This window comes from Microtus oregoni, unplaced genomic scaffold (assembly GCF_018167655.1).
Source record: "Microtus oregoni isolate MIOR12 unplaced genomic scaffold, Mior012 000007F_ref0000211, whole genome shotgun sequence".
NCBI classification, from domain to species: Eukaryota; Metazoa; Chordata; class Mammalia; order Rodentia; family Cricetidae; genus Microtus; species Microtus oregoni.
Genome location: NW_024543066.1, coordinates 11,136,983 through 11,164,754, shown reverse-complemented (window position 1 = coordinate 11,164,754; position 27,772 = coordinate 11,136,983). Strand labels below are relative to the sequence as shown.

At 47.5% G+C, this 27,772-nt stretch overlaps 1 protein-coding gene across 1 annotated transcript in view; it reads left to right on the top strand.

Moving 5' to 3' along the window:
- Positions 1–6,070: 6,070 nt before the first annotated feature.
- Positions 6,071–27,772, top strand: part of Npffr1 (neuropeptide FF receptor 1) — a 45,512-nt gene continuing 23,810 nt past the window's right edge. The window contains exons 1-3 of the mRNA XM_041655814.1: positions 6,071–6,078; positions 7,812–7,941; positions 8,027–8,087. Coding sequence (XP_041511748.1) covers positions 6,071–6,078; positions 7,812–7,941; positions 8,027–8,087 — 199 coding nt within the window. The remainder of the gene's footprint in view (positions 6,079–7,811; positions 7,942–8,026; positions 8,088–27,772) is intronic.

Below are 27,772 nucleotides of genomic sequence, written 5' to 3'. Positions count from 1 at the left end.
TTCTCCAGATGGCATGATCCTGGAAAATGGCCTCTCCAAGCCTTTGCTTCCCCATGCAATCAGCAGACCAGCTCACACAGCACAGGTGGGTGCATCCGTGTTCCCCACCTGCCATGCCCTGATACTCCTTCTCACCGCCGCTTAATGCCCACCCTGTGAGCGAAGCCCTCGGTGTCCAAACAAGAACATAGCCCTTGTTACCACAAAGAGCTGCGGGCCATAAATCCATGGGACCCATCTGGAGGCTGATGAGCCTTTCTTCACAGTTCAGAAGCCTACAAAGCTGTAAACACAGCACCCGGGAGGCTGACACAGGGGGATTGTGATATGGATCCCAGCCTGGGATACAGTGTCAAAACCGTGTTTGAAAGAACAAAAGCCAATCAACCTATGAACACCCATCTGAGGATTGCTGAGGGGGCCGTGTGATGAGGCAGTGGAGGCCTTGACAGCAGCCAGCTGGAGCTCACACTATCCCAGTGAGCGAAACCAGATCCCTTCCTGCAGAGGCACCCATACACCGTATTTCTTGTCAATGGGGAACCGCCTAGACGGTACCTTCCAGGATAAGCTCCGAGGGCCCGTCTCACAGTGCAGAGTTCACAGAGGGTGTTCATAGTGCAGTTGCTGTAACTGACACCTGCTCGGAGCACAGTGAGATCAGGGGTAGTGCAAGGGTTAGTATCAGAGTCCAGACTGGGTCTAAGAATCAGGGGTGGCAGCTGGGTGGTGGTGCTGCACACCTTTAATCCATGTAATCCCAGCACTTGAGAGGCAGAGGCAGGTGGGTCTCTGAGTTGAGGTCAGCCTGGTCTACAGAGCGAGTTCCAGGACAGCTGGGGCTACCCAGGAAAACCCTGTCGGTTTCAAAAAACAAAGCAAAACAAGAATCACGTGGGCTTTCTAAGAAGCAGAATCGTAGGCCCACCTGAATGGCCAGACTGACTCTGGAAATAGGGTCATGCACCTGAAAGAGTTCCTCCTAACCACCCACATAGTACTCAGAGGATCCTTCTAGATCCTAGGTCATTCCCGCTCTGACTCCTGAGTGGTTCTGTGTTTCCTTAAGGGGAAATCAAGGGCTTACAAGGGTATTTTGCACCTGTCAACTTCGCTAATGGACTGCTAGGACACACCCCCAACTCCCAAGTTTGTCTTTATCCACAGAGCATATCTCCTGCTCTATAGCCACTGAACACTTTATCTGTGCTCTTTATGTACACTCACTAGGATCTTAGTGTTGGTTTCCATAGCTTTCCCTCCCGTCTCCTGAGCAATGCCCAGCACATAGTCGGTATACACTGCCCATCGCCAGTGGCTGAACAGGTGCGTGGTAATGAATCTCAATGTTTGAGAATTGGGATTTTGAGAGAATTGCTCATGGCCAGGGCTACTTCCAGCTCAAGGTCAGGTTCCACATTAAATTTCCATGCCTCTCACCAGGGATGTTGACTCAATCAGCACGTAATTCCCCTTGCATTGGTTTTCCTAGACCTGCACATGCACAAGCCATAGTATTGTGGCTGGGTTTTGTCCTAAGTGGAGCAGCCAAGGGTCCATATGCACAGCCTGAGAGAGGATGGGCAGCCCCTGTGCCTTAGCCCTGTGCTCCCTGTGCCTTAGCGCTGTGCTCCCTGCCTGGGGTCTCACTGTTAGGAGATTGCTGCTTTCCATCCAGCTTCACCCTCCCCTGTTCCCTAGTTCCACCCCTGTCGAGATTGACAGAGTCACGGGCCTAGACCAGCCAGACCCTTGCTACTTAAAGTGTGGTCCTCAGCCAACAGCATCAGTAGAGTTTGTGTGTGTGTGTGTGTGTGTGTGTGTGCGTGCGCGCGCGCATGTGCATGCGTGCGCACGCGTGTTAAAATGTGGTACAACGTGTGCTTAGCATGCTCAAGAGCCTGGATTCAAATCCCAACATACAGGCACACACACAAAAAAAGCAGTGTGTTCCTTCTGAGAATTTGCCTTCCACCACTGAGATCTGCGTGTAACATGTGGACACAGATGTTCCGTTGAGGCTACAACAGCCGGCTTGAAGGTCTCCTCCCCCTTTCCTCCCCCCACTTTCTCCTCCTTCCCTTCTTCTCCTCCTTTCCCTAACCTTCCTCTCCTCTCTCCTCCCCTTCCTCCTCCTCTTCCTGCCCTCCCCTCTCATTTTTCTGACTTGACAAGTCACAGATATTTTTACCTTATTTCAAAATCTATTACCAACGTCACTGGATTTGGAGTCCCTAGTGAACACATCTCTGGGCATGTCTAGAAGGATTCCAGAGAGATTTACCTTAGGAAGCAGGACTGACTGAAATGGTGTGGCATGGTACTGTGGGCTTGAATCCCAGGCTGAATAAAAAGTAAAGAAAAGAGAAAGCAGCTGAGCAGCCACGTTCATTTCTGTTCTCCTTGACTGCAGACACTGTGACCTTACGTCCTTGCAGCCTTCCCCATTGTGATGACCTGGAGCAACTGGGAGCCCAAAGAAACCCTTCCTTAAGTTGCTTCCATTCATTACTTAGTCACAGCATTAAGGAAAGTAATTAAAATAAACCCTCCCTCCTCCCCCTCTCTGTCCTCCCTCTCCCCTTTCTTCCTTTCTCTCCCTTTCCTTCCCCCTCCTCCTTTTCCCCTCTTCCTCTTCCCCTTCCACTTCTTCCTTCTGTTTTTTGGTTTTGGTATAGGGTTTCAGTTTGTAGCCCAGGCTGCCCTGAAACCATGGCAGTCCTCCTGGCCTTAGCGTCCTAAGTGCTGGGATTATAGGCCCAAGACACGGTGTCAGGCGGGGGTTCTCTAACTCTATACACATCAAAAGTGTATGCTTGCTTTTCTAAGATTTGTACCCATCAGAGTAATCAAAGTGCCAGAGAGATGGCTCAGGAGTTCACAGTGCTGGCCGCTCTTCCAGAGGACTCAGGCTGAATTTCCAGCACCCCCATGACAGCCCAGAAGGATCCGTACCTCCTGTCCCAGGAGATCCTCCCCCTTCTTCCAGCCTCGGGCAGGCACCAGCCCTGTGGTACACAGACACGCATAAAGACAAAGCATCCGTACATATGAAATAAATGATTCTTTTTAAGTTTAAGGTCAAGGAGTTCGAGGTCAGGCTGGGCTACATGAGACCTTATCTCAAAAATACAATTAAATCTACAAATAAGGGCCAGGCAGTGGTGGCGCATACTTTTAATCCCAAAACTTGGGAGGCAGAGACAGGTAGATCTCTGTGAGTTTGAGGCCAAACTGGCCTACAAGAGCAGGCTCCAAAGCTACAGAGAAACCTTATCTCAAAAAACCAAAAAAAAATATTAAAAATAAATAAATAAATAAATAAATAAAAATAAGGTAAAGTAAATTTTGAAATAAGGTAAAAATATCTGTGACTTGTCAAGTTTCCAGTTCCTGTCAAATCCAGTTGCCACCACAACAGGGGATACAGTGACAGTTTGGGTATAGAAGAGACAAGTGGAGTGCTGCAGGCTTGTGATCTCGGCACACAGGAGGAGGCAGGAGGATGACAGCTTCTTCTTCTTCTTCTTTTTTTTTTTTAAAGACAGGGTTTCTCTTTGCAGCCCTGGGTGTCCTGGAATTGCTCCATAGACCAGACAGGACTCAAACTTGGAGATCTGCTTACCTCTGCCTCCCAAGTACTGGGATTAAAGGCGTGCACCACCACCGTCCAGTGGAGGTTAATTAACTTTAAGGTTAATGTGGGCTATAGAAATGAAGCCAAGAGACAGGCTTAGAGGATGGAGCATGTAACCAAAATTACTTGTCATGGGGATGCTCCCACTTGGAAGAGGAACTGGTTTCCAAGCTCAGGTCACTTGACTAGAGTCCGAATCATTTCCAATTAGTGTCCAGGTCAGTGGCTTACATCTAACCTCTGGGAAGCCTGCCATCCCAGAGAGCTGTCCTGGTTCTCTAAAGCCTGTGATGTCCTACAGATGGACTGAGTCCTTCTTGGCTCATGCCCTCCCCAGAAGCCCTCGCTGTCACAATCTAGAGTGTGAACCCCACCCTGAGAACAGGACTTCTCCGGGTGTCCCCAGTCTCTCAGAAGATTCTGAAAACCTAGACTCAAGGATGAAGGCTGAGGAACTCTCTTTTGCCCAAATCCTCACATAGAGATGGGAACACTGAGTTCCCGAGAGACAATGTGCAAGAAGCCAGTGTCAAAGCTGGAAAGATGAGACTACCCAGCTTTCTGGCTGCCTGTTTGGGTTCTGAGGCCTGCCGTGGACTTTTCTAGGCTTTTCTGTCTCTCTTGGTGCCTGCTCTCCAGCTCTGCAGCCGGATGGAGTCAGCCATCTGAGCCCTCTATTGTCATATATAAATACAGAGAAAGGCGCTGACCCGCTTCTTTGGGGAGAGTTTGCTAATAAGCATTTTAAGGCTTTTAGAGTGAAACGCTCCTCAGAGGCTGTTTCCAGGCTCTGGGAAGACATCCCACTCCTGCCTGGGCCTTACTTAGCCTCTCTGTGTCCACCCTGGCCTCACTGTGCAAGGGTAGCCTCCCTCCTCCATCAAACAAACACTACAGAAGTGGGCTGTGTGGGGTCTGATTCCCAGGGGCCGCATTCTCACCATCTAAAGAGATCCCTTTGCCCTTACCCTAAGGAGGCTGAGTCTTTTCAAAAAGGGCAGCTTACTCCATAGCCTTCTTTGCCCCAAAGACTCTTGTTCATTTCCAGCCAGGGAAGGAGACTCAGTCTCCCACTGGAGCCACAGGAGAGGTGCCCCATAGGGCACTCTTTGGCTTCATGCCAGTTCTTCTCCTGAGCACTTACCAACTCCGCTGGGCATCTTAGAATATGCTTCCAACCCTGCTTAGGGAGAAGGAGTCCACATGCCGAACCAGTCTAGACTGTGTGTGGTCCATCAACACCAGCAAGGCTCTTCAACTGGATGGATACTGGGATGGATAGCACACGCTATGGCAAGGGCTCTACGCCGTTAGAGAACGGTACCTACTCAATGAGTGTGGGTCCCTCCATCCTAACCCCAGCTGACAGTATTTGAAGGATAGGGCCCTGATTCCCTAGGGATAAAATGAGTATAAAAGACGCATCTGTTATCCCAGCACTTGGGAGACTGAGGCAGGTGGAGTTTAAACCTGAGGCTAGCTGGGCTGCACAGTGGGATTTTTGTCTCAAAAACAAAGAAGAAAAAGTTTTTAAAAGAGCTGGGGAGGTATCTCAGTTGTTAGAGCGCTTGCCTAGCAGGATGTAAACCAGGTATGGTAGCACACCCCTGTAATCCCAGCACTAGGTATGGTAGCACACCCCTGCAATCCCAGCACTATTGGTAGCACACCCCTGTAATCCCAGCACTATTGGTAGCACACCCCTGTAATCCCAGCACTATTGGTAGCACACCCCTGCAATCCCAGCACTAGGTATGGTAGCACACCCCTGTAATCCCAGCACTATTGGTAGCACACCCCTGTAATCCCAGCACTATTGGTAGCACACCCCTGTAATCCCAGCACTATTGGTAGCACACCCCTGTAATCCCAGCACTAGGTATGGTAGCACACCCCTGTAATCCCAGCACTATTGGTAGCACACCCCTGTAATCCCAGCACTAGGTATGGTAGCACACCCCTGCAATCCCAGCACTATTGGTAGCACACCCCTGTAATCCCAGCACTAGGTATGGTAGCACACCCCTGTAATCCCAGCACTATTGGTAGCACACCCCTGCAATCCCAGCACTATTGGTAGCACACCCCTGTAATCCCAGCACTAGGTATGGTAGCACACCCCTGTAATCCCAGTGATGGAAGGATTAGAAACTCCAGGTTTCATATTGAAGTAGGGTTCTCATGGCTTGAGACATGTTTAGAACTAGGCCAAAGGGGTTATCTGAGACCTTGTCTCAAAACAATAAATAATAAATAATTTTAAAAAGCCACAAGAAAACTCTCCCCTGCCCCCTCCCTTTTTCAAGACAGGGTTTCTCTATGTAGCAGCCCCAGCTGTCCTGGAACTAGCTCTGTAGATCAGGTTGGTCTCAAACTCACAGAGATCTGCTTGCCTCTGACTCTCAAGTGCTGGGATTGAAGGCATGCGCCACCATGCCCAGGTAAAGTAAGCTCCTTTTAACATTCATACACACACACACACACACACACACACACACGGAGTAGGGAGGCAGGCAGAGGTGTGTGTGTGTGTGTGTGTATGTGTGTGTTGACACAGTAAGAAGCTAGTGACAAAGTCCTGAGAAGTCAGAAAGACTGACCCCGTGAGACACGAGATGGTCTGAAATCTTTATCTTGGATTTACTAGTTTCCAGAACACTATGGCATACATTTCTATTGTGAAACCTTCCAGCTGGTAGCATTTTGTTACACGAGTCTGTGGAGAGGATCAAAGGGGAGAGGGTCGCGGAGCAGCTTGGAAGACGGGCACAGAGAAGGACAAGGACTGCAATACCACCAGTGGTTCTCGTTATGCTGTGTGCCAGAATTGCCAGGGAGCTCCACACACTTCTCGTCTCCTCGCCATCCCAGAAGTTTCAATTTAATTGGGATAGGTGTCTTCTGAGGGAGGGAGACAGTGGGCGTTAAAATCTTCCGGTGGTTCCAAAGTTCAGGGAAGGTTTAGGAACCACCAACCTAAGAGCTGTGTCCAAGACTCAAGAGCCGAGAGCCGTGGATGGGGAAAGGGATGGCTGATGGGCAGGTGAGGGAGGTGGACAGGAATATCAGGCGATGAGCACAGCACATGGGCAGGCAGAGGGATGGAGAGGAGCTAGACGCTCAGTGAGAGGCATGTACCAGTTATGGGAGGCAGAGGCAGGAGAAGTGGAAGGGACAGGGTCATCAGCAGAGGTGCTCAGGTTTATATCCGCTGGTACCTGCAAGCCTCAGGGAGATGTGAGCAGGGTGGGGCGCAGTGACACTAGGGACATGTGAACAGGGTGGGCCACACTCACCATTTCAGAGGATAGAGGGGGCACATCCGGTGGGTGACTCACAGGTACGCACATCTTTTGTTGTTTTAGAGGTTGGGTTTCAATTTGTAGCCCAGGCTGTCCTGGAACTTGCTCTGTAGACCAGGCTGGCCTCAAACTCAGTTTGTCGGCCTCCTAAGTGCTGGGGTTAAAGGAGGTCTGCAACCCCACTCCCTGTGTACTGCTGGTACCTCTAGTCCCCGCCCCTTTGTGATTCTAATGTGAGAGAAGGCTTGAGTACTATTCTCTAGATATTTCAGAAGGCATAAAAGAGAACAAAAACCTGGACTCCTGATATAGGAAGGAGTGGTCATTCACTTTCTTTCATTGGCCTTGAACCTGGGGGTCTTCATCCACACCGTAGATGTATGGTGTTGTCTGCTGGGTGTCTGTCAGAACCTGGGGATGGCCAGGGCAGTGCTCTCCAGTCCAGTAAGGGGCCCTTAACTGAGTATCTACTATACACTGGGCAGAAACGTACATGTCTGCTTCCCTCAGAACCACTTCACAGATGCAGAAACTCAGGCACAGTGCGAATAAGACACTTGCCCAAGCGTATACCTCTGGAGAGTGCCTGGTCTACGAGACCATCAGACATCTTGTCCCTTGTTCACTGAGAAGACCTCGTCCCTGCTATCTGTAGTGAAAGCGACCTCTTAGCATCTTCAGGAGGGGCAGAGTCCTGGACATCTTAGTGGGTGAGTGCGAACCAGTCGGGGCTCGAGCCACGTAGAACGGGGACAGAGGGCTGGTGCGTGTCCACCAGCGCTGCGGCGGGCACCGCCCGCACTTTGGAGGGTGCGGGTCCTGGGGAGAGTTCGCGGGGGAGGTGCACGGGGCGCTCTCTCTCGGCCACACAGGTGTGCCGGGTGCCATGGAGACGGCGCCGCGCCAGCCCCCTCCTTCCTTGAGACCCGGGAGGCGCTGGGCGGGCGGCAGAGTCCGGCGGACCGCAGCACTGTGAGGGCGCTGCACCCGGGACCCCAGGGAGTGAGCGCCCCCTTCCCAACTGCTAGCGACCCCGTGAAGCGGGGCTGAGGGTAGACCACTCACCCCTTGTGTCTCTCTGCCCCAGCCCACCCACCCGAAGGTGCCCGCCTTCATTGAAGAGTGTCCCGGAGCAGACAGTATGGAGGGTGAGTGACACTGGGGTTTGGGGGTCGTGGTGGGATAGGCTACAGACCCGGGAACGAGGGCTGGGGTGGGGGGCAGGCAGGGGGAAAAGACACTGACCACCTTGGCAGCCAGAGACAGAGACTGATACCTGATACTCGTGTGTGTGTGTGTGTGTGTGTGTGTGTGTGTGTGTGTGTGTGTGTGACAGACAGACATACAAAGAGACAGACACACACACGCACACACACAAAGATGCAAAGACCCTGAGAGAGGGACAGAAACAGATCTGAGGGTGCCTCTCTGTTCATGGAGTTGGGAGGGGGAAAGACTTGTATGTGTGTGTGTGTGTGTGTGTGTGTGTGTGAGAGAGAGAGAGAGAGAGAGAGAGAGAGAGAGAGACAGACAGAAACAGGGAAACAGAGACACCGAGAGAGAGAGACAGAGAGAGACAGAGATAAACACAGAGAGCTAACGATAGAGTGACGTGGGGTTGCCTCTGTGTCCAGGGTATGTCCGTGTCTGATGGAGCAGGAGGACACCTCTGTCTGTGGGTGCATGTACATGTGTGTGCACCCCAGCTCTCATCGGAAACAGGCTTTTTTGTGACCAGGTGAGGATAGTTTAGGTACTAGCTTTAGGGAACTGTTGCCGACTTAGCCAGCTTGCTGGGCCAAACAAGGGATGGACTCCTAGAGGAGGCGGTCTCCATGATTCTCCTAAGAAAGGACCTAAACTCAGAACCTAAGAGGAATAATAGCCTGTCCAGGCTTAGCCTGTTGGCTTCAGTTACATCAGATGAGGGTCTAAACCCCATCTCGGTCTATGTGGACAAAGGGAGTTATATTTAGATTAAGAAACTAGAGGACCGAGGGCTGGTCCACTGACTTGCTGGGTGTCTCTGAGATGGTGCCTAAGCCTTCCTGGACTCTTGGTTACCTAGCTGGTGGGCAGAGGAACTTAGATGCAACAGGGCTTCACAGGGGGAATTGTGAGGATAAAACTGAGATGTGTTGGACACATTCATACCAGTAAGTAAAAGCTGGTGAAAGCCCCGGTATTCCAGTGGGAAATTGCAAGGGGTCACCATGGAAAGTAAACGGGGTTTTATAGGCAGTCTGGTGAGGTGCACTGACAGGTTTCCCAGGAGCTCGTAGAAAGAGATGAGGGAAGGGATGTACAACCCGGGATGAAGCTGGAAGATCAGTGGAATATATAAGAATGATGGTTAGCAAAGTGCCAAAAGCCCAGAGAGCACAAGGAGAGAGAGAGAGAGAGAGAGAGAGAGAGAGAGAGAGAGAGAGAGAGAGAAATGAGTGCTGGGAAGAGGCAAGAGTGTCTCAGGGCTGGGGGCTTTGGGGCTTCTGACTAAGAGGAAGAGGACTAAAACTCCAGGTGGGGGGTGGACAGAAAGCAAGCAAGCTCACTCTTCAAAACCTGGACACATGGCATCCCAGGGACCCAGAGGCAGTTGCAGATATAATCATCGCTGTAGAGGAAATTACAGCAAATGAAAAAAAAAAAAAGCCCCGAAGATGGGCACCTGTCCTGATTTTCAAAAAAGATGGAAAGATAATTTCTGAAACCCACGGAACTGCTTGAGTGAAATGCTCGCCTCTTAGTATGCCAGAGAAAATTACTGAACGCAGGTGAACATTTGAGAGACGAGAAAGCCAGAGCACAGCTTCGGTGTTATGCAGAGGAAGCCATTCTGCACGTCTACCAAAGTCTGCGTGTGTTCACTTAGACACTGCAAACTAAATAAATGAAGTCAAAGGTGTACTTGCAGTGGCATCGTTAGAGAAGGCACTTACAAGCCGGGGGCTGGGCTAATGGCACAAGAAGCCATGAGTTCAGTCCCTGACACGGGGAGCTGGGGAGACAGACTGTGCTTATGATTCTATTTATTGACGTGGAAATGTGTTCATCGTCTTCTGTGGATTGATCGTTAAGTGATTTTATATTGTGAACACAGCAGAGTATTAGAAAGCTGAGTTTAGAATACATGCAGAATAATCAATCCCCTTATGCGAAGTTGCATAGTTTTATTATCTCTATCTAGCTATTAATGAAATTCCTATACAGGAGTCACTACCATCTTCTTTGGATTCCCTGGTTTCTGAGGCCTCCCATAAGACAAGGATTTAGGAATAGGGAGTTCATTTGGGAGTTGCCTCAGGGAAGCAGAGATAAGGCATGGGGGAGAGAGCAAAAAGAAGAGGAGCTGGGGGCATAGGCCAGTTGGTAGAATGCTTGCCTAACATGAGGGAAGCTTTGGGTTCTATCCTTCAGCAACTCCTTAACTGGACTTTGCTAGTGAATACCTGTAATCCCAGCATTTGGAGGGCAGAGGCTACCTAGCAAGTTCAAGGCCAGCCTGGGCTAAATGAGAATAGACTCTAGTTGCTGCTTGCCTCTCCCTACTGGTTGAAGGTTATTCCACTCCATAAGTTCTGGGTTGTTCCTGCTATGGCTTCAAAAAACAAAGCAGAGAGACCCTAGGTGCGGGCAGGATGGAGCATTGGCAAGTTGAGGAACCCATTGCCCCAGCTGACATCTCTGGGCTAACGGACTACGGTGTAGCACAATTAAACACATTGTTCCAGCAGGTGTATCCCAGGGTGTTCCTGTTCAGACTTTCCCTCTGTCTTTTGTGGTGCTTGGAACCATGCATGTCTTTTAAGAACTAAAAACAGAATGATGAGATTAAGAAGAATACTTTTGAAGCTGGGGCTGGGGCTGGGGCTCAGCAATCAAGCTCTTGCCTGGCATGCCTTGGACTCAAGGTTTGAGCTCCAGCTCAGGAAAACAAACACAAATTTCCGGAGAGAGGGGGGCAGAAAAAAAATGAAAATAATCCAATGTTCATTAGGAGCCGATGTAAGAGCAAATCACACCAAATTTCCTGTTTCAGGAGGTAAACAGATGGATTATAGCAGTGTTGCATGAACTTCATGGAACACTCAGCACTGACAAGAGAAGTAGAGGGCTGACAGCAAGGGGTGTCATTAAAGTCTTGGCAGCAGCCTCTGGTGCCTGAGAGGGGATAGAAGAGGCATGCTCTGCACATCTGTAGCTAGGAGCCCAAACAGCCGTAAGAAGACAGGCTCAGAATTTAAGGCTGGAACCCGGAGAAATGGCTTAGTTGGTAAGAGGCTTATGGCACAAGCCCTACCACTCCAGTTCAGACCCTCATCACCCGCATAAAAGCCAGGGGCAGAGGCGTGTGTCTATCGTCTCAGCCCCAGGAGGAGGGAAGAGGGCGGGCAGGGAGAAGCAGAGGCTGCGCACTTGCTGTCCAGATCTGAAATGGCAAACTCCAGGTTCAGGACGAGACCTAGCTGTGAAAACGAGGTGGAAGTCAGGTGTGGTGGTGCATGCCTTTAATCACAGCACTCAGGAGATGGAACAAGCAGATCTCTATGAGGTCCGTGAGTTCGAGCCTGATCTACACGGCAAGGTCCAAAGCCTGCCAAGGCTACATCGTGAGATTTATGTCTCAAAAACGGAAGGAAACTGGTAGATAGAGGAAGATACCTGAAGTTGAACTTCGGCTTCCACAGGTCTGATTCCTGGCTAGAGTGCAGAGAATTTCTAAAAATGTGTTGTGTGTGTGTACCTCACATGTTGGAGGGGGCTGCTTGTTTGTCCCAGCCACCCCAAACCAAAATAATCACACAGAAACCATATTATTTAAATCACTGCTTGGCCCATTAGCCCATTAGTTCTAGCTTCTTATTGGCTAACTCTTACGTATTAATTTAACCCATTTCTATTAATCTGTGTATTGTCATGTGGCTGTGGCTTACTGGCTAAAGTTCTGGCATCTGTCTGTGGTGGGGCTACATGGCTTCTTTCTGACTCCACCTCCTTTCTCCCAGCATTCAGCTTAGTTTTCCCTGCCTAGCTCTGTTCCCCTATAGGTCTGCTATAGGCCCAAAGCAATTTCTTTTTTTTTTAATTTATTTTTTTTATTGAGAAAAGGAAAAAAAAAGAAAAAAAGTTTCCGCCTCCCCCCAGCCTCCCATTTCCCTCCCCTGCCTCCCACCCTTCTCCCCCTCCCTCCACTCCTCTCCCCCTCCCTCTCCAGTCCAAAAAGGTTCCCTGTCCTGTGGAAAGTCCAAGGTCCTCCCCGCTCCGTCCATGTCTAGGAAGGTGAACATCCAAACTAGCTAGGCTCCCACAAAGCCAGAACATATAGTAGGATCAAAACCCCGAGCCATTGTCCGTGGCTTCTCATCAGCCCTCATTGTTCGCCATGCTCAGAGAGTCCAGTTTTATCCCGTGCTTTTTCAGTCACAGTCCTGCTGGCCTTGGTGAGCTCCCAGTAGATCAGCCCCACTGTCTCAGTGGGTGGGTGCACCCCTCGTGGTCTTGACTTCCTTCCTCATCTTCTCCCTCCTTCCACTCCTCATTGGGACCTTGGGAGCTCAGTCCAGTGCTCCAGTGTGGGTCTCTGTCTCTATCTCCATCCATCACCAGATGAAGGTTCTATGGTGATATGCAAGATATTCGTCAGTATTGCTATAAGATAGGGTCATTTCAGGTTCCCTATCCTCGGCTGCCCAAGGAACTAACTGGGGACATCGCCTTGTGCTCCTAGGAGGCACTCTAGGTTCAAGTCTCTTGCCAACCCTAAGGTGACTCCCTTAACTAAGAATTGTGCTTCCCTGCTCTCCTATCCAACCTTCCTTTATCCCAATCATCCTGTTTCCCTAAGTTCCCCCCATCCTCCCCTTCTCACTTTTCTCTCCCCATCTCCCCTAACCCCCATCCCACCCCACCCCCAAGATCCCAATTTTCTCCCCGGCAATTTTGTCTACTTCCCATAGCCAAGAGGATAACTATATGTTTTTCCTTGGGTTCACTTTCTTATTTAGCTTCTTTAGGTTCAGCAATCGTAGACTCTGTGACCCTTATTTATGGCTAGAAACCAATTATGAGTGAGTACATTCCATGTTCATCTTTTTGGGTCTGGGTTACCTCACTCAGGATAGTGTTTTCTATTTTCATCCATTTGCATGCAAAATTCGAGAAGTTATTGTTTTTTACCGCAGCATAGTACTCTAATGTGTATATATTCCACACTTTCTTCATCCATTCTTCCATTGAAGGGCATCTAAGTTGTTTCCAGGTTCTGGCTATTACAAATAATACTGCTATGAACATAGTTGAACAAATGCTTTTGTCATATGATAGGGCATCTCTTGGGCATATTCCCAAGAGTGGTATTGCTGGGTTCAGGGGTAGGTTGATCCCGAATTTCCTGAGAAACCAAAACACTGATTTCCAAAGTAGTTGCACAAGATTGCATTCCCACCAGCAATGGATGAGGGTACCCCTTCCTCCACAGCCTCTCCAGCAAAGGCTATCATTGGTGTTTTTGATTTTAGCCATTCTGACAGGTGTAAGATGATATCTCAAAGTTGTTTTGATTTGCATTTCCCTGATTGCTAACAAGGTTGAGCATGACCTTAAGTGTCTTTTGGCCATTTGAATTTCTTCTGTTGGGAATTCTCTGTTCAGTTCAGTGTCCCATTTTTTAATTGGGTTAATTAGCATTTTAAAGTCTAGTTTCTTGAGTTCTCTATATATTTTGGAGATCAGACCTTTGTCTGTTGCGGGGTTGGTGAAGATCTTCTCCCAGTCAGTAGGTTGCCTTTTTGTCTTAGTGACAGTGTCCTTTGCTTTACAGAAGCTTCTCAGTTTTAGTAGGTCCCATTTATTCAATGTTGCCCTTAATGTCTGTGCTGCTGGGGTTATACATAGGAAGCGATCTCCTGTGCCCATCTGTTGTGGGGTACTTCCCACTTTCTCTTCTATCAGGTTCAGTGTGTTCGGACTGATATTGAGGTCTTTAATCCATTTGGACTTGAGTTTTGTGCATGGTGATAGATATAGGTCTATTTTCATTCTTCTACAGGTTGACATCCAGTTGTGCCAGCACCATTTGTTGAAGATGCTTTCTTTCTTCAATTGTATACTTTTAGCTCCTTTATTGAAAATGAGGTGTTCATAGGTTTGTGGGTTAAAATCTGGGTCTTCTATACGATTCCATTGGTCGACTTCTCTGTTTTTATGCCAGTACCACACTGTTTTCATTACTGTAGCTCTGTAATAGAGTTTGAAGTCAGGGATGGTAATGCCTCCAGAAGATCCTTTATTGTATAGGATTGTTTTGGCTATCCTGGGTTTTTTGTTTTTCCATATAAAGTTGATTATTGTCCTCTTAAGATCTGTGAAGAATTTTAATGGGACCTTGATGGGGATTGCATTGAATCTATAAATTGCCTTTGGTAGAATTGCCATTTTTACTATGTTGATCCTCCCAATCCAAGAGCAAGGGAGGTCCTTCCATTTTCTGGTATCCTCTTCAATTTCTTTCTTCAATGCCTTAAAGTTCTTGTCAAATAGATCTTTCACTTCCTTGGTTAGGGTTACCCCCAGATATTTTATGCTGTTTGTGGCTATCGTGAAAGGTGAAGCTTCTCTGATTTCCCTCTCTGCTTCCATATCCTTTGTGTATAAGAGGGCGACTGATTTTTTGGAGTTGATCTTGTATCCTGCCACATTACTAAAGGTGTTTATCAGCTGTAAAAGTTCTTTGGTGGAGTTTTGGGGGTCGCTTATGTACACTATCATATCATCTGCAAATAACGAAAGTTTAACTTCTTCCTTTCCAATTCGAATCCCCTTGATCCCATTATGTTGTCTTATTGCTATTGCTAGAACTTCAAGCACTATATTGAAGAGGTATGGCAAGAGTGGACAGCCTTGTTGTGTTCCTGAGTTCAGTGGGATGGCTTTGAGTTTCTCTCTGTTTAATTTGATGTTAGCTGTCGGCTTGCTGTATATAGCTTTTATTATATTTAGGTATGACCCTTGTATCCCTAATCTCTCCAATACTTTTATCATAAAGGGATGTTGAATTTTGTCAAATGCTTTTTCAGCATCTAATGAAATGATCATATGGTTTTTTTCTTTCAGTTTATTTATATGATGGATCACATTGATAGATTTTCGTATGTTGAACCAGCCCTGCATCTCTGGGATGAAGCCTACTGGATCATAATGGATAATTTTTCTAATGTGTTCTTGGATTCGGTTTGCCAATATTTTGTTGAGGATTTTTGCGTTGATGTTCATGAGTGAGATTGGCCTGTAATTCTCTTTCCTGGTTGAGTATTTGTGTGGTTTTGGTATCAGAGTAACTGTAGCTTCATAAAAGGAATTTGGTAATGACTCTTCTGTTTCTATATTGTGAAATACATTAAGGAGTATAGGTATTAGGTCTTCTTGGAAGTTCTGGTAGAATTCTGCATTGAAACCATCTGGTCCCGGGCTTTTTTTGGTAGGGAGGTTTTTGAAAACAGCTTCTAATTCTTCGCGACTAACAGGTCTGTTTAGATTGTTTACCTGGTCCTGGTTTAACTTTGGTATATGGTATTTATCTAAAAAAGTGTCCATTTCTTTTACATTTTCCAGTTTTGTGGCATACAGGCTTTTGTAGTAAGATCTAATGATTCTCTGAATTTCCTCTGTGTCTGTGGTTATGTCCCCCTTTTCATTTCTGATCTTATTAATTTGCATATTCTCTCTCTGCCGTTTGATAAGTTTGGATAGGGGTTTATCAGTCTTGTTGATTTTCTCCAGAAACCAGCTTTTTGTTTCATTGATTCTTTAGATTGTATTCTGTGTTTCTATTTTGTTGATTTCAGCCCTCAGTTTGATTATTTCCAGTCTTCTACTCCTCCTAGGTGAGTCTGCTTCTTTTTTTTCTAGAGCTTTCAGGTGGGCTGTTAAGTCTCCAATATGTGCTTTCTCTGTTTTCTTTAAGTGGGCACTTAGTGCTATGAACTTTCCTTTTAGGACTGCTTTCATAGTGTCCCATAAGTTTGAGTATGTTGTTTCTTTATTTTCATTGAATTCAAGGAAGACTTTAATTTCTTTCTTTATTTCTTCCTTAATCCAGGTATGGTTCAGTAGTTGACTGTTCAGTTTCCATGAGTTTGTAGGCTTTCTGGGGGTAGCCTTGTTGTTGAATTCTAACTTTAATCCATGGTGATCTGATAAGACACAGGTGGTTACTAATTTTTTTTGTAACTGTGTAAGTTTGCTTTGTTACCGAGTACGTGGTCAATTTTCGAGAAGGTTCCATGAGCTGCAGAGAAGAAGGTATATTCCTTCCTATTTGGGTGGAATATTCTATAGATGTCTATTAAGTCCAATTGATTCATTACCTCCATTAATTCTCTAATTTTTCTGTTAGGTTTCTGTCTGATTGACCTGTCCATTGGTGAGAGAGGAGTGTTGAAGTCTCCTACTATTAGTGTGTGCGGTTTGATGGCTGCCTTGAGTTTTAGTAATGTTTCTTTTACGTACGTGGGTGCTTTTATGTTAGGGGCATAGATATTCAGGATTGAGACTTCATCCTGATGAATTGTTCCTGTTATGAGTATAAAATGTCCCTCTCCATCTCTTCTGATTGATTTAAGTTTGAAGTCAACTTTGTTAGAAATTAGTATGGCCACACCTGCTTGATTCTTAGGCCCATTTGCTTGATAAGCCTTTTCCCAGCCCTTTACTCTGAGTAGGTGCCTGTCTTTGTGGTTAAGGTGTTTTTCTTGTAAACAGCAGAATGTTGGATCCTGTTTTCATATCCAATCTCTTAGCCTGTGCCTTTTTATAGGTGAGTTGAGCCCATTGACATTAAGTGATATTAATGACCAGTGGTTGTTAACTCCGGTCACTTTTTTAGTAGTAGAGTTTGTATGTTTCCCTTCTTTGAGTTGCACTGGTGAAGGGTCTCTAGATGTCTGAGTTATTGTGGTCATTGTTGGACTCCTTGGTTAGTGATTTTCCTTCTATTACTTTCTGTAAGACTGGATTTGTGGCTACGTATTGTTTAAATTTGTTTTTATCCTGGAAAATTTTGTTTTCTCCATTTATAGTGAACGAAAGCTTGGCTGGGTATAGTAGTCTGGGCTTGTATCCATGGTCTCTTAGTTTTTGCAGTACATCTATCCAGGACCTTCTGGCTTTCATGGTTTCCATAGAGAAGTCAGGTTTAAGTCTGATAGGTTTACCTTTATAAGTAACTTGGCCTTTTTCCTTTGCGGCTCTTAATATTCTTTCTTTATTCTGTATGCTTTGTGTTTTGATTATTATATGGCGAGGGGATTTTTTTTTTGATCCAGCCTATTCGGTGTTCTTTATGCTTCTTGAACCTTCATAGGTACATCTTTCTTTAGGTTGGGAAAGTTTTCTTCTATAATTTTATTAAATATATTTTCTGGACTGTTGAGCTGCACTTCTTCTCCTTCTTCTACTCCAATTATTCTTAGGTTTGGTCTTTTTATTGTGTCCCATATTTCCTGGATGTTTTGTGATGAGAGTTTGTTGGACTTGCTGTTTTCTTTGATCAGTGCGTTTATTTTCTCTATGTTACCTTCAGAATCTGAGATTCTTTCTTCTATCTCTTGTATTCTGCTGGTTATGCTTGTTTCTGTAGTCTCTATTCGTTTACCTAGATTTTCCATGTCCAGCCGGCCCTCTGTTTGTGTTTTCTTCTTTGCCTCCATTTCAGTTTTCAAGACTTGAACTGTTTCCATTATCTGCTTGATTGTTTTTCCTTGGTTTCCTAGGGTATCATTCACTGATACCCTATTCTTCAAACTTTCTGTTATACTTCTCATCCATTTCTATAAGGGTGTCTTTTACATGCTGTTTAAGGGCCTCTATCACTTTCATAAAGTCAATTTTTTCTACTTCTTCCTGATTAAGGTGTTCATGTCCTCCTGATGTGAGGTCGCTGGGTTCTGGTGGTTTCATGTTGTTTTTCAGATTGTTGGGTGAATTCTTGCATTGGCACCTGCCCATCTCTTCCTCCGAATGCTCCCCTAAGGATCTTCTTTTACAGGATCAGGTCTCCTTGCCCACTGATGTACCTTCCCAGTGATGGCACTCTCCCATGATGGCTCTTTAGGTGCCCCAGGGATGTCACTCCCCAGTGATGGCTCTCCTGGTGCCCAGATCGGATCTCCGTGCTGCTTGGGTAGCTCGTAAACAAAGGGCCTACCTTGCTTGCTGCAGGCAGGCTACGGAGACAAAGGAACTACCGCCCTCCTGTCCCAGCGCCTGAACAGGCTGAGCTGGGAGATGTTATGTGGCCAAAGAGGGGAGGGAGGCAGACGGGGGGGGGGGTTAGGTTCTGGATGCAAGCTGGGTGGGATAGGAAGAGAGAGGAGGTATCGGGCAGTATGGCCCCTGCAGGATGACCAGGAAGTGTAGGAGGGATGAGGAACGTCTGAGTTCCCTATTCTGGGCTGCTGCCGCACTCACTCACCCCAGTGATGGCTCTCTTGGTGCCCAGAGTGGATTGGATCTCCATGCTGCTTGGGTAGCTTATAAACAAAGGGCCTACCTTGCTTGCTGCAGGCAGGCTATGGAGACAAAGGAACTACTGCCCTCCCGGTTGGGTTCGGATTCGGTCCAGTCCCGGTCCCAGCACCCAAACAGGCTGAGCTGGGAGGGGGGGGGAGTCTGGATGCAAGCTGGGTGGGATAGGAAGAGAGAGGAGGTATTGGGCAGTATAGCCCCAGCAGGATGACCAGGAAGTGTAGGAGGGATGAGGAACGTCTGAGTTCCCTGCTCCAGGCTGCTGCCGCACTCACTCACCCCAAAGATGGCTCTCCCGGTGCCCAAAGCAATTTCTTTATTTATCAGTGGCAATCACAGCATACAGAGGGGACTCCCACATTAGTCACAGCTGTACGTGGAGGTCAGGGGACAATGAGGACAACTTTGTAGAATCAGTTCTCATCGTACACTTTTTTTTTTTTAAGACAGGGTCTCTCTAAGAAGCCCTGGCTGTTCTAGAACTTGTTGTGTAGACCAGGACGGCTTTGAACTCACAGAGATCTGCCTCTCCCCTGCCTCCAAGTGCTAGAATTAAAGGTATGGACTGCCACACTTGACTTTCCCTGTTCACTTGAACCTGGGTTCTGGAGAGGAACTCAGGTTACCAGACTTGTGTGCAAAGTGCGTTTTCCTGCAGATCTAGCTTGCACGCCCAGCAAGTGGAATTCTTGAGTAGCTAGATCAGAACTGTGACCTGGAGGGGGATGCTGGGGCCTCAGAAGACAGATACTACAATCTGCAGAGCGCCTGCATCCTTCCTGGTGCCACTAGAGGGTGCCTGATGAAGGCTGAGGCGGAAGAACACCGCATCCCACCCGGACTCTGATGCAGTGGCTTCCTCCTAGCTGAAAACCTTCACAGCTAGCCCGAGTAGAGACACCAAGCGTGTAGCTCCGGAGGTAGAGTACTCACTAGCATTAGCCAAGCCTGAGTTCAATCCCTAGCACCTGATAAAAACCGGACTTCCTAGCACACACCTGCAGTCCCCAGCTCTGGAAGCAGAAAGACCCAAAGTTCAAGGTCATTCTTGGCTAGGTACAAACTTTGAGGCCCGCGTGGGCCACATGAGACTCTGTCGGAGAGAGAGAAAGAATATATTTCTGTTCAGCCAAGTGTGTTGACTCCAAAACCAACCCGACCAACCAATAACTGCAAAGGTTCTAGCTCCGAGAGCCCAGAGGGTCCCAAGTAAGCAGCTGTCTAGTGCCGAGTGAGGGAACAAGGGAACCGAGTGTGTGAGCAGGGGAACATGGCTAGTTTCTACTAGTTCTACTTAGACGACACGGACATGAAAGCCACAAGCTCAGTCTAGGCAAAGCCTTTTGCCGCTCTCATTAGCAACCGAAATTGCTCGAAGACTGTTGCACTTCAGATTTAAGGGCTGACAGCTTTTGAAATGCAAATGGCTCAGAGACTCAGCCTGGAGAACTGTCCTGAGTCATTTCCTCATTCAGCAACAAGTTTATCAAAGTATTTTTTAAATCTTTCTTTTCTTTTATTATTATTATTATTTGAGACAGAATTTTTCTGTGTAGACCTTGGTTGTCCTAGAACTCACTCTGGAGAACAGGTTGGCCTCAAGTAGAACCACCTGCCTCTGCCTCCCATGTGCTGCGACTAAAGGCGTGTGTGCCACCATGTCCTACTGTCTTTGTTGTTGTTCTTGTTTTAATTAGTTATGTGTGTCTGTGTGTGGGTATATACATATGAGGCCTGTTAAACTCCTACCCCTGCCATATCAAACAAAAGACAGGGGTATCAGACACCCCCAGAGCAGCGCCAGCCCCCAAACCCAGGTGACCGCTGGGAACCTGATTCAGGTTCTCACACCGCTGCCCACTGCTAAGCCGTCTCTCCAGCTCCATCGCAGTCTTTCCTAAACAAGACCTGCTGAGAAGAGAGAGAGAGAGAGAGAGAAGGAACCCACTGGGGACAGGGACACTGAAGCTCTGTGACATGTGATAAGGAAGTGCTATGCAGGAGCAGACCCCAAAAGAGCTAGGTTTTCTTCCTTTGCTCCTTAGCTATGTCCGGAGTGGCTCTGCTTCTGCCTCTGACCGTTGTCTGCACTTCTTCAGGCAGTGTTGTCTTTTGTTTGCTTTAAATCAAGGTCTCATGTAGCCTAGGCTGCCCTCGAACTCTCTATGCATAGCTGAGGACGATTTGAACTCTGGATCCTCCTACCTTCATGTCCCCAGTGATGAGATCACAGGTATGCACCACCACGCTTGCCTTGAGACCGGGTTGGTTTCTCAGTAGTTATGGAGTCTGTCCTGGAACTCACTCTCTAGACCAGGTTGGCTTTGAACTCACATAAATCTGCCTGCCTCTGCCTCTCGAGTGCTGGGATTAAAGGTTTGAGCCACCACTGCTCGGCTTGAGTAATGTTTTTAATGATTCTTGTGGTATTCTTGTTGTGAGACATTCACAGGCTTTCGGAAGTCATGGCTCTCTCCTAATTAGTAGGAGCCCTAATTGGACACTGAGAGCTTTAGAGGTGGCCTAATGGACTCAAAGAGGATGAGACACTATGGAGATGACAGAGCTAGAGTGGAGGCTCAGACTTGAAACACGTCCCCCGGCTTAATTGGTAGGCCATGAATCCTGAGGTCAACCAAGGGCAGATTTACTGTAGCACCCTGTATTCTGAGAGCAAGTCCCCTTGTCTTTGAGCTTTGGTTTTACTGAGACATGAAAAGAATTCTTCCTTCCTGGCCAGAGGTAGTTTGGTACTGCATAAGACACATGTTACAAAATGGCAAGGAGGGACTAGAGAAATGGTTCAGCAGTTAAGAGCACTGGCTGCTCTTCCAGAGGTCCTGAGTTTAATTCCCAGCAAACACATGGTAGTTTACAAACATCTAAAATGAGATCTGGTGCCCTCTTCTGGCCTGCAGGCAATACATGCAGGCAGAACACTGTATATATAATAAATAAATAAACGGCAAGGAGATGCACACCTGTAATCCCAGCACTTGGAATGTGGAGGTAGGAAGATCAAGAGCAGCCTAAGTTGTGCGAGACCACCTCTGCCCGGTTTTGAAAGTGCCAGTAACCATGAAGAGAGCAGAAAGCGGAGCCAATGTACGGCAGCTAAAGCAGTACTTGGAGGAAAATTCATTGCCCTTAGACCTAGGTACCAGCATTCATTCAGCATCTCTGTGTTCTAAGTCATACACTAGCCAGGTAGTGGTAGCCTCTGAAGCCGAATGAGGCACGGCAGCTTCCGCTAAGATGTGTTCTGTGTAGAGGAAGGAAACAATCTTCTATGTGTTCACTAGGAAGTGAAATAGGGCGAGCAGTGTGGTATTGAGGGATTAAGCAAGCTGACCCGGAAGAGGCAGCCACCAGGGCCTTGACAGGAAACTAGATAGACAGGAAACTAAGTGTATGTTCAGCCTGACCCAGAGCATCCCAAAGGATGGCATCTCTGTCCCCTTTAAGTCTGTTCCACCTCCACTTACCTTTCTTAAAAAGGGTTTTTAAAAAAATTATGTAAATGTCTGCATGTATGTGTACCATGTGTGTCATGTGTGCGCCTGGTGCCCATGGAAGCCAGAAGAGGGCAAGAGATGCCCTAGAACTGGAGTTGCAGATGGTTATGAATCAATACATGCGTGTTGAAAACCAAACCTAGATCCTCTCCAAAAGCAGCAAGCGCTCTTAACCACTGAGACACGCACCTCTCTAGTTGGGAATCCCTTTCAAGGGGCTGAGGAATACGCTTCATATGTGAGATAAGAGCAATTCAGTTTCCAGAAGAAGCAAAGGACTTGAAGGGATGTGTTTTTGAATACAAGTGTTGATGGGTGAAACAGCAAACACACACACACATACCAGAGAGTTGCTGAAAAAATGAGAAATAGAAAGACCTGGTGTAGCTGGGCAGTGGTGGCGCACACCTTTAATCCCAGCACTCAATAGGCAGAGGTAGGCAGATGTTGGGAGGTCAAGGTCAGCCTGGTCTGCAAAGTTAGTTCCAAGATAGTCAAGGCTACACAAAGAAACCTTGCCTTGAAACAAAGAAAGGAAGAGAGAGAGAGAGAGAGAAAGAGAGAGAGAGAGAGGAAGAAGGAGAAGAGAAGAAGAAGAAGAAGAAGAAGAAGAAGAAGAAGAAGAAGAGAAGAAGAAGAAGAGGAGGAGGAGGAGGAGGAGGAGCAGGAGGAGGAGGAGGAGGAGGAGCAGGAGGAGGAGGAGCAGGAGGAGGAGGAGCAGGAGGAGGAGGAGCAGGAGGAGGAGGAGGAGGAGGAGCAGGAGGAGGAGGAGCAGGGGGAGGAGGAGGAGGAGCAGGAGGAGGAGGAGCAGGAGGAGGAGGAGCAGGAGGAGGAGGAGGAGCAGGAGCAGGAGGAGGAGGAGCAGGAGCAGGAGGAGGAGGAGCAGGAGCAGGAGGAGGAGGAGCAGGAGCAGGAGGAGGAGGAGCAGGAGCAGGAGGAGGAGGAGGGAAAGAGAGGAGCCTGGTGTTGTTAGAGAAGCAGCAGGTGAGAAAGCTGGTTGATAGGCTCTACAAAGCCCATTTCAGACAGAGCGGCTTCCTTATTCTCTTCAACCACCAGATGGGGACTGGACTCTGGGAAGGTGTGTGTCTAGGGAACTAAGAGAAGCCCTACTATAACTTCACTGGAGGAGGCAGATTCTCTAGAATGATAGCAGCTTTGCTATGGGGAAGAGCATGATTTGGGGGCATCGGAACTTGAAGGAACTTGAGGACCATTTGTTTATAAGGCCTGGTTACACCTGCAGTATCTAGGGACTGGACTTGGGGCAGGCATGGTTAAATCACCCCTATTTGGGTGGTTTGCCTTTTCCCTCCACCAGGATGGATGTGTCTAAATGGAAGGAGTAGGCCGGAGGGGGTGGGGCCTGATCTCACAGCAGGCCTGGTCCAACAAGTACTTAGGAGATGAGAAGGCTTGTCTGGGGCTAAAGAGCAGCATTGGCTGCTCTGACTTATAACTACCTGTAACAACAGTGTGGGGAGGGTGCCCTCTTCCAGCCTCTGCAGGCTCCAGGCCCTTAAGTGGTGCACAGACACATAGACAGGCACACACATTTGGTATGATACTCCAGTCATCTTCTCAGATTTGTCAACACCAAGGACTCTGGAAGGCTCCCTTGCTTTTATTTACGATCTTAGTTAGGGTTTCTATTGCTGTGAAGAGACACCATGAACTCTTACAAAGGAAAACATTTAATTGGGCCTGGCTTACAGCTTCAGAGGTTCAGTCTATTATCACCAAGGCAGGACATGGCTGCGTGCAGGCTAGCATGGTGCTGGAGACGGAGCTGAGAGTTCCACATCTTGATCTGTAGGTAACAGGAAGTGAACTGTCACACTGGGCATGGCTTGAGCATATAGGAGACCTTAAAGCCCACCCCACAGTGACACACTTTCTCCAACAAGGCCATACCCAGTAGTGCCACTTCCTATGGGCCAAGCATTCAAACACTTGTGTCTAGGGGGCCATACCTATTCAAACCACCATATTCCACTCCCTGACCCTCATAGGCTTTTAGCCATGACACAATGCAAAATGCACTTAGTCCAACTTCAGAAGTCCACATAGTTTGTTATAGTATCAACAATGTTTAAAAGTTCAAAGTCTCTTCTGAGATTCATGCAATCTCTTAACTGTAATACCCTATAAAATCAAAATCAATAAAACAGGTCACATACTTCCAACATATAATGTCACAGGATATACATTACCATTCCAAGAGGTAGGGAAGAGAACATAGAGAGAAAATATTGGACCAAAGCAAGACCCAAAACCATCTGGGCAAACTCAAACTTTGCATCACTATATCTAATGTCAAAGTGCTCTTCAGATCTCCAATTCCTTTCAACTTTGTTGACTACAACACACTTCTTTCTCCTTGGCTGGTTCCACTCCCTGTTAGCTGCTCTCCTGGGCAGGTATTCCACAGCTCTGGCTTTGCCAACATCTTGGGGTCTCCAAGGTAATCCAGGCTTCACCTTCACAGATTCACACGCTGGCCTCTCTAGACCTCCATGCAGGGACATGCCTGCTACATGCATGGCCTCAGCAACTTTCCTTAGTCTCAGAGGGAGATTCCAGAACCCTTTTCTTGTATCCTTGACTCTAAAGGCAGAACCATGTGACTAAAGCTGCCAATTCTGAGCAGGAGGAGCAGGAGGATGGTTCAGTGGTTAAGAGCACTGGCTGTTCTTCCAGGGGTCCTGAGTTCAATTCCCAACACCCACGTGATGGCTTACAACCACTCTAATAAGATCTGGTGCCACTTATGGCCTGTAAGGGCACACGAAGGCAGAACATTGTATACATAATAAATACTTCTTTTTTAAAAAGCTGCTGCCAGGTGGTGGCGGTACATGCCTTTAATCCCAGGACTCGGGAGGCAGAGGCAGGCAGATCTCTGTGAGTTTGAAGCCAGCCTGGTCTAAAAGAGCTAGTTCCAGGACCAGCTCCAAAGCTACAGAGAAACCCTGTCTTGAAAAACAAACAAACAAAAAAAGCTACCAAGTTCTGCTGCTTGCTGGGGCTGCAACATGGCCCTCTCGTTCAATTATATCTTCACCAGCTTTCTGTTTTCCATGGTTTCCTTCACTACCTAAGCTTGCCTGTCCTGGAACTTACTCTGTCGAGCAGGCTGACCTCAAATTCAAAGATCTGCTGGCCTCTGTCTTCTGACTACTTCTGGGATTAAAGGTGTGCATCACCATATCCGGACCTAAGATGTTCTTTAATTCCTTTTCACGAGCTGGAAGCTTAGCTGGATGGGATCTTGCCCTGATGTCACCACTCCCTTTATTCCATTTCTTGATCTGTTTATCTCCTTGAACACAGGACTTAACTCTATTCCACTTCCTGGTGCCCCTTTCCTCCTCGAATTGTACATTTTTGCTTGCTTGCCTTGTTCCTTTTCATTATAAATCTTCCTGAAAGTTACCATTAATCACCCCACAACACAGTCTATACTAGGCGGTTTTGAGATTTCCTCTGTCAATGCAATTCATCCGAGACTCTCCACTTCAGCCTCAGGCAGAGTTTTTGAACAAGGGTAAAATGCAGCCACATTCTTCACCAAACTATCACAAGAATAAGCTCTAGGCGATGTACTAAAATTCTTCTTGTAGGAGGCTGGAGAGATGGCTCAGCGGTGAAGACCACTGGCTGCTCTTCCAGAAGACCCGAGTTCAATTCCCAGCACCCACATGGCAGCTCACCACTGTCTGTAACTCCAGTTCCGGGGGATCTGACACCCTCACGCCAAAGTACTTCAGATAAAATTAAATAAATTATATATTTAAAAAATTCTTCTTAGAAACTTCCTGAACCAGGCCCCCCAGTTTTCATCCTCATGCTTCCACTGGTCTGGCCCATTGAGCAGCTCTTAAAGCCTTCTCCTACCTTCCTAAACCAGAGTTCATACTACTCCATATAAATCATGTTCAGGCCTATCCCAGCAACACACTAGTCTCTGGTACTTTTATCTTAGAGTTTTTAGTCCTATGACAGCAACTCTTATAAAGGAAAACTTTTAACTGGGTCTGGCTTACAGTTCAGAGTTTTGTCCTTTATCGTCATTTTGACCTCTAGGCAGATGTGGCGTGGGAGAAGGAGCTAAGTGTTCTACATCTTGATCCGAAGGCAGCTGGAGCAACTGTGAGCCACAGTGGATGTAGCTTGAGTCTATGAGACCTTAACCTCCCCACACACACAGTGACACACCTTCCTCCAACAAGGCTACCCCTACTACACTTACTCCAACAAGGCCATACCTCCTAATAGTGTCACCCCCTATGGGCCAAGCATTCAAACACGTGAGTCTGTGAGGGCCATACCTATTCAAACCACCACACTTACCAAGATGGACAGGGATTGCAAAGATCAGAGGGGAAGAGCCAGATCGCAATGGAGAGGGAGGGCTGGAGAATGTGGGCTTTTGTTTTGTCTGTAAGAGAGGCAACACGATTCCTGCACACCCTCCTGCCACTCTCCTGAGCAACCGTCGTCAGGGCTGACTCACTTCGGACTAAATCCAAGAAACTGCCCATCAGTGTGGCCCTCTGTGCTTCCTGGAAGGCAACGAATGTCATCAAGAAGCAAGCCGTGATATAGTATGCCTTTGATTCCAGGCAGATCTTTGTGAGTCTGAGGTGAGCCTGGTCTGCACAAGGAGTTCCAGGTCAACCAGAGCTACATAGTGAGATCCTGTCCTAAACAAACAAAGAGAAGCAAGCCTGGGGGCATGGTCCAGTTGGTACAGTGCCAGCTTAGCATACCTAAAGCCCTAGGTTTGGTCACTCCCACCACCATTAACCAGGCAGTTAGAAGTTCAAGGTCATCCTTGACCACGTGGAGAGTTCAAGGCTAGCTTGGCTACTTAAAATTTCATAAAAGCAACTATACAGTGGCGACTTAGGGTTTCTGTTACTGCAACAAAGCGCCATGACCAAGAAGTAAGTTGGCTTATACTTCTGCATTGTAGTCCATCACTGAAGGAAGCCAGGACAGGAACGTGGCTGGAACCCGAAGGCAGGAACTGATGCAGAGGCCATGGGGGAGTGCTGTTGAATGACTCGTTCCCCGAGGCTTGCTCAGCTTGCTTCCTTACAGAACCCAGGACCACCAGCCCAGGGCTGGCACCATCCACCATGGACTGTCCTGTTCCCTCTCTCCTCCCCCTCCCCGTCAATCACTAATTGAGAAAACAGTGGATCTCATGGAGGCATTTTCATTTGAGGTTCCCTTCTTTAGGATAACTTTAATTTGGGTCAGGTTGATGTAAAACCGTCCAGCATAACTCAGCTAGTAAAGGCCTCTGCTACCAGACTTGATAACCCGAGTTTGATTCCCCAAACCTACCTGGTAGAAGGAGAGAACTGACCCCCACAAGTGGTTGTCTGACCTCCAGAAGTGCACAAGGCCCTGGAGAACACACACTAAATAAAATGTAAGAAGCAGTTTTCTTTTGTTTTTGATTTTTTTTTTTTGAGACGGGGTTCTCTCTGTAGCTCTGGCTGCCTTAGAACTCCCTCTGTAGACCAAGCTGGCCTTGAACTCTCAGAGAGATCCGCCTGCCTCTGTCTCCAGAGTGCTGGGATTAAAGGTGTGTGCCACACTGTCCGGCCTAAGAAGCATTTTTTTTTAATTAACTGTAAAATAAAGTCCCAAGCCTCCTCTTCAAGCGAGGTTGCTGTTCTCCCGTTCCCCCGAGTTCTCTTAAAATGGATGAGTGACAGTCACTGGTTACCAGGCCAAGTTCTCTGATCCCTAACCAGTGTTCTTACAGCATTGTCCCCATG